At 37.1% G+C, this 13793-nt stretch overlaps 1 protein-coding gene across 3 annotated transcripts in view; it reads right to left on the reverse strand.

Moving 5' to 3' along the window:
* The window catches only part of SPATA7 (spermatogenesis associated 7), a 41361-nt gene that overhangs the window by 23528 nt on the left and 4040 nt on the right, over window positions 1-13793 (reverse strand). For 2 of the 3 annotated variants that reach the window (XM_047736585.1, XM_047736586.1), the window contains exons 2-4: window positions 10683-10757; window positions 8113-8208; window positions 4730-4777 (exon numbers count right to left, since the gene is read on the reverse strand). In XM_047736585.1, coding sequence (XP_047592541.1) covers window positions 4730-4777; window positions 8113-8208; window positions 10683-10757 — 219 coding nt within the window. The remainder of the gene's footprint in view (window positions 1-4729; window positions 4778-8112; window positions 8209-10682; window positions 10758-13793) is intronic. The other variant, XM_047736588.1, reaches the window with a different exon arrangement.

Consider the following 13793-nt stretch of genomic DNA (forward strand, 5'->3'; position numbering starts at 1 on the left):
TAGGCAAGAGAGGCAGGCAGAGAGAGAGGGGGAAGCAGGCTCCCTGCTGAGCAGAGAGCCCAATGCGGGGCTCAATCCCAGGACCCTCAGGTCATGATCTCAGGGTCATAGGACTGAGATGCACATCCGGCTCATCTGGGTGTGGAGCCTGCTTAAGACTCTCTCTCTCTCTCCCTCTTGCCAGCCCCATTCCCCCTAAAAAATATGGACAAAAGATTTGAATATTTATCAAAGACAAGCAAATGACCAATATGCATATGCAAAAATGCTCTACATCATTAGTCATGAGGAAAATTCAAATTGAATCCTAATGAGATACCACTTCACACCCACTTGAATGGCTGTAATCAAAATGCGAGTCAATAGGGGGGGCACCTAGCTGGCTCATTTGGAAGAGCATCCAACTCTTGATCTCAGGTTCAGGAGTTTGAGCCCCACACTGGGTGCAGAGATTACTAAAAAAATAAACAAGCAAACAAAAAAAGGGAGTTAATAACAAGTGTTAGCAGGGATATGTTGGAGGCAAGAAGGTAAAATGGTACAGCCCCTTAGGAAAAGAGTTTGGCAGCTTCTTAAAAAATTAAATATAATTTTGCCATAAGACTTAGCAGTTCCATTCTTAGGAATATACCCCCAAAAAATGAAAACTTACATCTACACAAAAGACTTGTACTTGAATGTTCTTAGCAGCACTATTCATAATAGCCAAAAAACCCCAGAAATAATGCAAATATCCATCAATTGATGAATAGACAAAATATGATATTATCCATACAATTTAATTTGATTTAGCAATTAAAAGGAATGAAGTACTGACAAACTGTGACACAGATGAATCTCAAAAAACAATACACTAAGTGAAAAGTGTAATGCAAAAAAACCCATATTCAGTTTACATGAGACGTCCAGAAAAAGCAAATCTAAAGAGAAAAAAAGTTGATCAGCAGTTGCCTGAAGCCAGGGGTGGGAATAGAGAACAGCCGCAAATAGGTATAAGGGATCTTTTTGGGCTGACACAAATGTTCTAAAATTGGTTTGTCATGATGTCTGTACAACTTTTAAACTTAGTAAAAATCAGTGAATCTTATTTACTTAAGTAAGTAAGCTCTATGCCCAATGTCAGGTTTGAACTCATGACCCTGAGATCGAGTCACATGTTCTACTGATATGAGCCAGCCAGGAGCCCCTAAAATAATGAGGTAAGCAAATCATTTGTCAATAAAACTGCTATAAAAAGTAAAAAGTCTTGTAATGCAGTCAAATATGGGATTTTAAAAACAGATTATTTATTTGAGAGAGAGAGAGAGTGAGCGAGCAAGGGAACAGGTGCACATGAGCTGGGGGAGGGACGGAGGGAGAGAGAGAATCCTCATGCCAACTCCCTGCTGAGCAGAGCCCAACACAGAGCTCCATCCCAAGACCCTGAAATCATGACTTGAGCCGAAACCAAGTCAGATGCTTAGCCCACTGAACCACGTAGGCACCCCTCGAATATGGGACTACTATGTAGAGCTATTCTAGCTTAGATACTATGAAGATTGAAATGATTGAGTCAGTCGTCTGTTAGAAGAGAGTATCTTATAGAAACAGATGGCTCAAACCAAGAGATTTCTTTTTTTAAGTGTCTATAAAATCTGTTTCTAGGTTAGTTATATTAATTATAATGAACATCAGCTCTATAACACAAGAATAATCATTATTAATTACACTTTGGTTTGGTGATAACAATCTTTGTAATTCTTCTAGCCATCACAATTTTCTTCATTTACATGGCAAAAAAGAGAACCTCTTGCCTCAACTGACTAAAAGCAGAAAAGAACTCTGGGATAAATAAGCACTAGTTAAATCTAAATTCCAAAAACAAAAAAGAGGAGCAATTCTTTAAATACAATCTATATGCTGTCAATTCTCAAATTTTTTTCTTCCTTTTTATCTTTCTCTTTTCTTTCTTTTCCTTCCTTTCCTTTCCCTTCCCTTACCCTCTTTCTCTTTCTTTTTTAAGTAAGCTCTGTGTGTTCAGGTTAGTTGGACACTTAGAGCCAGGGTCCTGAAGAAGAAAGCAAAGAGCCAAGACAGCTAAGACAAAATTGCCTTAGCACCCCGATTTGCAGCTGAGACAAGACCACAAGAGCACCCTGTCTAGCAGCTTTTGCAAAACATCCTGAAACAAAACAACTAACCATAGAACATGGGTTACTATCACTTAGTCTCCAAATGTCAGTTCACATGATCGCCAACACGTGAACAATAACCTAATGGGTGGATGGATGCGTGATCAAAGCCTGAGTGGCACACCTTAGCAGTCAATCCACAGGGCCCCCCACTCAGGATGCTTAAGATAGTTTCATGAAAGAGTTTATAAAAACCCCCACACTTACAAGCTCAAAGGGCAACCCTCTTGGGTCCCCTCCCTCTTTGGGAGCTCTGTACTACTACTGTTCAATAAACTTTGCTGCCCACCACTCTGTCTGATTTACCTCTTCATTCTTCAAAGTGGCAGGACCAAGAACCATGAGCACTAAGGGAACAAAAATCCTGTAACATATGCCCAAAGTGGGGCTTGAACTGATGACCCCAAGATCAAGAGACACATGCTCTGACTGAGTCAGCTAGGTGCCTCAAGTCACCGTTACTTCTTATCTGCATTCCTTTCTCTTAACTAGTCATTCTGCTTCTGTCACTGCCCCTTATGGACTATTCTCAACTCAGTAGCCAGAGAGATGTTTCTAAAAGTTAAACTGGCTCTATGACTCTTCTACTCAAGACCCTCCAATGGCTTCCAACTCTATGCAGAGTGAAAGGCAAAGCACTTGCACTACAGTCCACCGAGTCTATTCTCTCTGTCCAACCTCAGTGACTTCTCCTAACACCCTTCAACTGGCCCACTGCACATCAGCTAGATAGCTTTCTTTGCTGTTCCCTGAATACACCTATCACAATACCATTTAAGTCTTTTGTACTTGCCATTTCCTTGGTCTTGATTGGTCCTCTTCCCCCATCTACCCACGTGCCTCTCCCTTAGTTCTTTCAGGTTTCTGCTCACTTTCTCTGTAGGCCTTCTCTTCCAAGCAGACTCTCAATCTCCCTTATCCTGCTTGACTTTTTCCCCATTGTACTCATCACCCTCTGACATAGGCTGTATTTCCTTATCTTTTTTCAATTTTTCTTATCATTTGTCTCCTCCAACTAGAATGTAAGTTCTATAAAAGCGGGTTCTTTATTCACCTCCACCTCCTTTTGTTCCACGGGCCCTTAGAACAATATCTAGCACATAGTAGGTGCCTAATATTTGCTGAATTAATCAATGAATAAACTCTGGTGAACTAAACAAAATATTACACAAAATGCCTGATTATTTTAAATTGGTGAACATGAATCTTAGATCCCAGGGCTTGATTCAGTAAGAGGATTAATACATACATTCAGGCAGGCCTTTTAATACTTAATCTAAATTAAAAAAAGAGATAATCTTATTTATATGTCCAGGAAATTAATATCAGTATGAAAATTTAGCAAAACTTTCCCATTTAGAGGTGATCTTAGTTAAAGATTATCTGATAATGACAACTGGGTAAAAACATCTTCATTGAAATGATTCAGATTTTTTCTGAAGACTGCATTTTTTTTTTAAAGATTTTATTTATTTATTTGACAGACAGAGATCACAAGTAGGCAGAGAGGCAGGCAGAGAGAGGAAGGAAGCAGGCTTCCTGCTGAGCAGAGAGCCCAATGTGGGGCTCAATCCCAGCACCCTGGGATCATGACCTGAGCTGAAGGCAGAGGCTTTAACCCACTGAGCTACCCAGGCGCCCCTACTTATGGATAATTTTTAAAAGTTACAAAATACTTCCTCAAAAGGCAATATATCAACACCCATTAATAGGATCGCTACTATCAAAGACATAGAAAATAACAAATGTTGGGGAGGATGTGGAGAAACTGGAGCCCTTGCACACTATTGCTGGAAATGCAAAATGATGCAGCTGCTGTACAAAATACTATGGTGGCTTCTCAAAAAATTAAAAGTAGAATTGCTGTATGATCTAACAATTTCACTTTTGGGTATATACCCAAAAGAATGGAAGCCGGTCTCAAAAAGATATTTGTATATCCATGCCCTCAGGAGAATTATTCACAATAAATAAAAGGTGGAAACAACCCAAGTATCTACTGAAATATGACTGTATAAACAAAAAAGCCTTAAAAAGGAAGGAGATTGACATATGTTACAACATGGATGAAATTCAAGCACCTTATGCTAGGTAAATTAAGCCGTCACAAAAGGAATACTACGGGATGATTCCACTTACATGAGGTACCAGAGTGGTCAGAGTCAGAGACAGAAAACAGAATGATGGTTGCAAGGTAGTTATTGTTTAATGGGTATGAGTTTCAGTTTTACAAGACAAGAAGGGTTCTAGAAATTGGCAGTAGTGACAGTTGTACCACAGTATGAACACAGCCAATGTCACTGAAATGGTTAAACTGGTTAGACGTACAAATCGTTACGATGGTAAATTTTATGTTACGTGTAGTTTATTGCAAGGTTTAAAAATTTTTAATTTATATTTTAAGTTAGTTAGCATACCGTGAAATATTGCTTTCAGGAGCAGAGTTCAGTGATTCATCACAGATGACCCCCAATGCTCATCACAACTGCCCTCCTTAATCTCCATCACCCATCTAGCCATAAGTTTTTTTAAAAGTCAGTATGTGAAAAATAACTTACATTTGATGCTGGCACTCATGCTTAATGGAACCGAGCAATCTACTGCAGCTGAAAAAAAAATTAGTTGTTTAATAATATTCTTAATAGTTATAAATAACAACAAATATCAGATGTGGAAAGCACAAAAAGTTCCAGAATTTGCAGTTCCTTGTTTTGATTTTTATGGTACTTCTAGAGATGAAAAATATAATACCCTTGATAAAAAAATACACAGGTTGGGATTAATAGCTCATTGGATACTGCAGAAGGAAGTATTAGCAAACTTGAAAATAGAGCAATATATTTAAATTAAATATGAGTATTCAAAATGAAACAGAGTAAATAAAGATTGGAAAATAAATGCATAGAGCATCACTGACTTAACCTACCTCTATCCTGCACTTAGCATACCTGTAATTGGAGTCCCCAAATAAGTACCCTCAAGACTTACTGTAATGCTACAGTAATTAAGGCAGTGTGGTATTTTTTTCTTTTAAGATTTTATTATTTATTTGACATGGGGGTTGGGAGAGAGAGCAAGCACAAGCAGGGAGAGTGGCAGGTAGAGGGAGAAACAGGCTCCCCACTGAGCAAGGAGCCAGATGTGGGGCTTGATCCTAGGACCCTGAGATGATGACCAGAGTCGAAGGCAGCTGCTTAACTGGCTGAACCACCCAGGTGCCCAAGGCATCGTGGTATTATAATAAAGATAGACATATAAGATCTAGAACGGAACCAAAAAGTCCAGAAATTTACCCTCAAATATGCATCAGTCTTTCAAAAACTGCCAAGGCAATTCAACACAGAAAGGACAATCTTTTCAACAAATGGTACTGGGAATATCTGGATATTCATAGGCAAAAAATTGATACTTAAGTTATATATAAAAACTCATTCAAAATGGATCACAAACTTAAATGTAGGAGCTAAAACTTATACTTCTAGAAGAAAACACAAGAAAATCTTAGTGTCCTAAAATTAGGAAAAGATTTCTTAAACAGGATATGAAAAGTATAAACTATTAAAATAACTGAAAAGCTGAACTTGATTTCACGTGTCACAAAATACAGTTTATCTTTAGAGTTCTCAGTCATTTAAAATATAAACTTCACAAAATGCAAACTACAATTTAAAAAACTTAGCTCTTGGGGTGCCTGGGTGGTTCAGTGGGTTAAGCCTCTGCCTTCGGATCTCAGGGTCCTGGAATCGAGCCCCGCATCGGGCTTTCTGCTCAGCTGGGTGCCTGCTTTCCCCTCTCTTTCTGCCTGCCTCTCTGCCTACTTATGATCTCTTTCTCTCTTTGTGTCAAATAAATAAATAAAATCTTTAAAAAAAAAATAAATAACAGCTCTTTAAATGAAAAAACAAAAACTTCTTGGAAGACATTGGTGAAAAACTGGTGAAATTCAAATAAGATCTGTAGTTAATAGTATTCTATCACTATTCAGTTGCTAGTTTTAATAATTGTACTGTGGTTATGTAAGATTTTGACATTAAGGAAAGCTGGGTGAAGGGTTTCTGTGACACTATACTATTTTTGCTACATTTCTAGAAGTCTAAAATAATTTCATAATAAAAATTTTAAGAAAATAAAAAGTCCCCTGAGAAAATGTATCTGATACAGGATCTGTATGTAATATACAAAGAACTTTCACAATTTAGCATTAAGAAACAACTTATTTTAAAAAATGGGCAAAACTGGGACGCCTGGGTGGCTCAGTTGGTTAAGCAGCTGCCTTCGGCTCAGGTCATGATCCCAGCGTCCTGGGATCTAGTCCCACATCGGGCTCCTTGCTCATCGGGGAGCCTGCTTCTCCCTCTGCCTCTGCCTGCCATTCTGTCTGCCTGTGCTTGCTCTCTCTCCCTCTCTCTCTCTGACAAATAAATAAATAAAATCTTAAAAAAAAAATGGGCAAAACATCTGAACAGTTATTTCACCAAAAAAGATCTACAGCTAGCAAATAAGCACAAGGGAAGTTGCTTGACATCATTTGGCATTAGAGAAATACAAGCTAAAACCCTGATGAGTGACTTCAATCTCCACTAGAATGGCTGCAGAAGGATGGCCAAAAGGAAGTGCCAGTGAGAATGTGGAAGTGACAGAAACACACAATGTCACTACTCACTCTGGAAAACAGGCAGTTTCTTGAAAAGTTAAACATACTTAACATTTTACCCAACAATTCCAGTCCGAGTGAATACATTTATCGGAGTAAAAAGGAAGCACATGTTCAAAGACTACACATGAATGTTTATAGCAGCTTTATTCCTAATGGCCAAAATTGAGTCAAAACAATCTGAATATCCACCAACTGATGAATTCATAAGCTAACTGTGGTATATTCATTGAATGGAAAACTGCTTAACAATAAAAAGGAAGAATTAAGGATGTACATACCAACACAGATTAGTCTCCAGAGCATTAGCTAATTGAAAGGAGCCAGACACAAAATGATACACAGTGTATGATTCCATTTATATGAAATTCTAGAAAAGGCAAAACTATAGTGATAGACAGCAGATCAGTGGTTACTAGGGACTGGGGGAAGAGACTGATTGCAAAGGACTAGGAAGAACTTTTTAGGGTGATGGGAATGTCCTATATCAGGGGTCAGTGAATAGTTTTCTGCAAAGGGACAGATGGTAAATCCTTCAGGCTTTACGGATTATGGCCTCTGTCACAACTAGTCCACTCTGCTCGTTAGTGCAAAAGCTACCATAGATAATATATCCAAGAATTAACATGATTGTGTTTATTTATGGACAATGAAATTTGAATTTCCTGTGACTTTCACATGTTATGAAATATTGTTCTTTTGATTTTTTTCTGGCTGTTTAAAAACATAAATATAAATATCACTCTTAGCTCAAGAGCTGTACAAAAATGGTGGCAGGAGGATTTGGCCTACGACCTGTAGTTAGTCAATACCTGCACAGAATGATTGCTGTGGTCATTATACAAATGTATAGATGTTCCAAAACACTTAACTATATGCTTAAAATTGGCTGATTTTATTGTGTATGTTATTATCTCAATAAAGCAACAAAAAAGAAAAAAGTGGTAGCTGGCATCCTCTTTGTACAATTTCTATAGTAGATTTGAAAACAAAAGAGCAGATTACAAACTTTTATTATATTAAGATCAATATCTAACCACAAAAAATATATTATGGGTAACACAGGTAAAATCAGATAATATAGTTATTATATAGATATCAAATACAGTTAATAAAAATGGCATTCTGAATTTCCTACATATAAAAGTTAGAGTTAAGGTTGATATCTTACCACACCAAACGCAAATCCATTTATATATATTCATTTTTGCTACAGATTTACCCTAATTAGAAGTGAAGCTGAGGGCTTAAATTGGGTATAGAAAGTTCACATTTGCACATTTTTACCTTTGGCTGAAAGGATTTTATTATAGTGAACAGCCATGTGATTCTTGACCAGGTGGAGAGTACTTGGTCTGAGAGAGGAGGAGTCAGTGCAAAAAGCTAAAAATTAAAACATATTTAATAATTATATATTTAGAATTAAAATTCATCAGGAGATAAACAAGATACTGATTATTAAGCTCATTTTTAAAAAATATTCTGAAAATTAACCAACAGACATACTAACCTATCTGTGATGCTGAATATGTCCTAGCCTTAATCTTGCACTGTTAACTGGCGTGCTATTGACTACTTGGGTTCAAACCTTTCTAAGACTGAGAGTTTGGGAAGAAAATGTAGAATATAATCTATCATTGTATTTACAAAACTGTTTCTTATTGACAGGACTCAATCTCACAACTAAAAATGTGTAGCCACTTGGCTGATTATAATGTTAGCATTGTTAATAGTTGGATAAGTCAAACAAATTTGAAACTCAAATACTATGCAAAGATTCTTTTCTGAGAGGCAACTTCTAATTTTACACCTGAAAACACCATCAGTTTACTGCACTCTTCTTCAAGTATTAGGACTACCTTAAGACAAATATAGTCACATAGAAATTCCAAGACATTAAACTTCTCAATCTCATCTAATCTGTTTAAAAGAAACCTTAGAAATTTATATTAGTATAAATGTATAAAATGTAAACAAATGTAGGCATAACTTTTAAACATTAAAAAGACTTCAGAATACATACATATAGTTTTAAGAAATCAACAGCTAAAATGGCATAAAAAGATTGAAAAATAAGGGAACTTCCTGCATGACCGCTCCCTCCCCTCGCAGAAGCATAACTCTTATTATTATTTTTATGCAACCTTCTAGGGAAATTCTATGCATAATACAAGGATATACAATAATGATAAGCTCAATACTACTATTACTATTAAATTCATTGAATAGGTACCATGCATGCATTGTTCTAAGCTTTTAACATGGAAACACTCATTTAGTTATTATTATCACCATTTAATAGAAATGGACACTAAGGCAGAGAGATGTGAATAAGGTCTTCAAGGTCCCACAGCTGATAAAGGGCACAATTTAGATGTGAACCCAGGCAGTCTCCAACTTAGACCCACTAAACCTTACCAGCTCTGCACATATATTTTTTAAAATTTTTATTTACTTCTTAAAATTTCTTTTCAGTGTTCCAGAATTCATTGTTTATGCACCACACCCAGTGCTTCATGTAATACGTGCCCTCCATAATACCCACCACCAGGCTCACCCAACCTACACCCCCACCAAAACCCTCAGTTTGTTTCTCAGAGTCCACAGTTTCGGCTGTGCAGAGATTGTTAAAAAGTCAGCAAACTATTTATTGCTGTTCATTCTGCTTTTCTAATATTTGTATACTTTACATCTAGTTTTAGATTTTTATTATTTATTTATTTTTAAAAGATTTTATTTATTTGACAGACAGAGAGATCACAAGTAGGCAGAGAGGCAGGCAGAGAGAAAGGGGGAAGCAGGCTCCCTGCTGAGCAGAAAGCCTGATGTGGGGCTTGATCCCAGGACCCTGAAATCATGACCTGAGCCGAGGGCAGAGGCTTAACGCACTGAGCCACCCAGGCACCCCAAGTTTTAGATTTTTAGTTAGAAATAATTTTTCAACATTTATGACTCTGATTTATGTGTACATATACTTTATAATAAGAAATAAGTTAACTGAAAATGTGATCCTTCTTTCACTTTTTTTTTCTTCTTTCACTTTTACAGGAACCAGTATCAAAGATTTTTCATGTAAATAAGGAAAAAAAGACTTAAATCATTTTGCCTTAAAAAACCCAGAGTTTGGGGCGCCTGGGTGGCTCAGTGGGTTAAGCCGCTGCCTTCAGCTCAGGTCATGATCTCAGGATCCTGGGATCGAGCCCCGCATCGGGTTCTCTGCTCGGCGGGGAGCCTGCTTCCTCCTCTCTCTCTGCCTGCCTCTCTGCCTGCTTGTGATCTCTGTCAGATAAATAAATAAAATCTTTAAAAAAAAAAAAAAAACAACCAGAGTTTAAGTTTTGAAGCTATAATTATAAAAATGTATTTTAAGTTCACATTAAAAAGTTAAAGGCTTTAAAATGTGAAAACACAGGTTTCTTTTTCATAGAATCTAGAAATCCAGATGTAAAAATAAAATCATAGGTGTTTACTTCTGATACAAAATGCATTTTTCAAGTGCTCTTTTTATCTGCACAACTTTTCCTTTTCAGCGCCAGTGTCTTTATTAACCTCCAAATCACCATTTTAGCCAGGAAGGCGCGGGAAGCCAGGGAGGTCTGCCAGCACGGAGGGAGGGGCTGGAGCTGCAGCAGGGAGCAGGCAGCGGCCCGGGCCACATCCTGGGCACAACACTAGTTTGAAAGGATGGCTTCCTAAATTCCTTCATCTTAAGAATTCCTATAATATTCAACTGTAATTAACAATATGAAGTCCAATACTGATTGAAGGAATTTTTTATCATGTCCTATAGTTTACAAATAAAGTAAACAGTCAACTTTTTAACACATAATCTTTTACCACCTAAATACCTCACTTACCATTACTTTTGGTGCTCAAGTGTCCTTTAAACAAGCATGGTGGACCGTATCTGGGAAGGACAGAGGTTGCTCTGACTTTTAACAAAAAAATACGAATTAGGATAAATGAGAACACAACTTGTACAACAACAATATTGTATATTTAAAAATAATAAGTATAGCTTTGATTTTAACTTTCAGAGTTGTTTAAAATTTTATTCAATCATGATACTAATCAGCAATGATATATCAGACAGACAAAAATTCTACTGCTGTAGAAGATAAAAGGCTATCTCTTAAAAAAATAAGTTGTTTTCAGCTGTACCCTGAGACATTAGTTTCACTGAATAAAATAATAAATGCCTCACTTATGTTATTTGATATATATTAATTTTATTCAGATTTTTTTTTAAAGATTTTATTTATTTATTTGGCAGAGAGAGATCACAAGCAGGCAGAGAGGCAGGCAGAGAGAGGGGAGGAAGCAGACTCCCTGCTAAGCAGAGAGCCCAATGCGGGGCTCGATCCCAGGACTCTGAGATCATGACCTGAGCCGAAGGCAGCGGCCTAACCCACTGAGCCACCCAGGCGCCCCTTATTCAGATTTTTTAATGATTTAGAGATATAGTAGAAGTGAGATTTTGAGTTAATACATAAATATTAACTATTTCAGTTAATCAAAAGTAAGTCTGTTCTTTTTTTTTTTTTAAAGATTATTTATTTATTTATTTGTCAGAGAGAGAGGGAGAGCGAGCACAGGCAGACAGAATGGCAGGCAGAGGCAGAGGGAGAAGCAGGCTCCCTGACGAGCAAGGAGCCCGATGCGGGACTCGATCCCAGGACGCTGGGATCATGACCTGAGCCGAAGGCAGCTGCTTAACCAACTGAGCCACCCAGGCGTCCCAAAAGTAAGTCTGTTCTTAAAAGTAATTTTAAGAAAGTAATCCTCTCACAAAGTAGTTTAATAAATTAGAAATTATATAATATAATGTTACTATGTATAACATAAATATATAAAAATGTCAGAATCAGAACTTAATTACTAAAAGATGTCTTAAGGTTCATCTTATCCAACCCCCTTACGCTCTTGTTTGGATCCTCGCTATTTCCCCTAAAGTCAGTGTCTCATCTTTCAGACCAAATGGAATGTCAGAAAATTAGATATATACCTCATCACAAAATTAATTTCTCTCTCCCAAAAGTGAATTGTGTTTTGAGGAGTAACCTTCAAGATAAAAAGGCTGACTTATAGATTTTAATAGAATTTAAATATGAATTTAATATGAATAGTGTATACCTAAGATATGTTTTAAGAGGGTAAAATGGTCAGTCTGCTATCAGGTGGGCTGCTGTAAGCTTAAAAAGGGGTGGAAGGGACACAAAGTTTGGAAGAAATATAGATGAATGAAAATGGAAAGAGAGGTACTGAGATAGAACTAAAATCCAGGCCAGAAAACAAAGCCTGCTAGAAAAGACTAAAATAAAAAATACTTGAGATCTGATTATCTGAGAAGATCCTTCTCTATCACAGTCCAGAGAGCAGGAAGGAAAAAATTAACTTATTATTTGGGACAAGAGAGGTCAAGGTGATACCATTTGAGTTGATAACGAAAGTCCTGAAATTAGCATAGTTTGTTTCTATCAGGAAAGAAGGGGATCTGAGCCCTAAACACACAAAAAAAGCAAAATGACCAACAAAACCTCTCCAGCAAATCTTGTTTCTCTGGCGGAAAACAGTGTTTCACATTTTGCCTGCCCAGAATCCAATGTCCCTTTATCTGGAAATAGAACCTCAACTTGTACTTGGGTTACCTTACTCTTGCCTTACTCTTATGCCAAATAATTCAAGTAGAGCTTATCTCACAGCTAAGGGGTGGGCATATAATCCAAATCTGACCAGTTATGTTCAGTGAATCAGGAATAACAATGTGATCCAAGTCCAGCCAATGACACACAATCCTGGGACTTTTACTGGAACTATTAGGAAAGAGATACTCTCTCTACTGGGCTGGAGCCTAGTATAAGACAGAAAGAAGTCTGGTACTCCTGATGGTCGTCTTGTACCATGAAGCCTAACAGAGAGAAATGGAAGACAGAAAGATTCCTGGTAATTTCATTTGAGTCCCTGGATCTAACCATGTTTGACAGTACTAGACATTACTAGCCATTTCTTTACAGAAGCTAAAAATTCTCTAAACCAGTTTGAATTGGGTTTCTTCACTTGTAGTCAAAAGCCAATATACTGAATACTAACTGTGCCAGGCAGGAACTGTTCTAAGCACTTGGTAACTATAAATTCATTTAATCCTTATAACAATCCTATGAGATAGGTATTATCATTACCCTCACTTTAGAGTGAAGCACAAAGATTTGCCCAAGATTACACAATTCTCTGTAATAGACTCAGATTTTGGATCTGAATCAAGGGAAACTTGGTAAATGTTGTATGTTCTGAATGCTCTACCAACCAGCCATTCCTCCACCTATCTTCACTTTCTTGGACTTCCCTATTCCCTGAGAAACAAAGATATTAAAATTAGGCCAATTAATAATCCTACAATGATCTATAAGTGTTCAAGTGAAAGGAACAGTAGCATGCATCTCACTTTAAGGCAAGTTAGAAATAATTAAGCTTAGTGAGGAAGGCATGTTGAAAGTGGGAGATAGGCCACATCTAGGCCTCTTGTGTTAGCCCAGTTATACACATTCAAAAGAAAAGTTCTTGAAGGAAATTAAAAGTGCTGCTCTAGGAAACACATAAATGATAAGAAAGTGAAATAGCTTTATTGCTGACGTGTAGAAAGTTTTAGTGGTCTGGATAAAAAATTAAACTAGCTACAATATTCCCTTTAACCAAAGCCTAATTAAAAAAAAAAAAAAAACAACCCAAAACTAGAACAAAAACAAAAATGCAAAGCCTAATCCAGAGCAAGCCCCCAATTCTCTTTTCTATGAAGGCTGAAAGAGGTAAGGAAGCTACAGAAGAGAAGTCTGAAGCTAGGTGGGGTTACTTCATGAGGTTTAAGAAAAAAACCTTTGCCTTTTGCAAAGGCAACATATTAAATCTCCTTGTTGTTCTCCTTTGGGAAAAAAAAGAAAGAAAGAAAGAAAGAAAAAGAAGCCACCTCTATA

The sequence above is a fragment of the Lutra lutra genome, chromosome 7 (assembly GCF_902655055.1).
Source record: "Lutra lutra chromosome 7, mLutLut1.2, whole genome shotgun sequence".
In the NCBI taxonomy this organism is placed as follows: domain Eukaryota; kingdom Metazoa; phylum Chordata; class Mammalia; order Carnivora; family Mustelidae; genus Lutra; species Lutra lutra.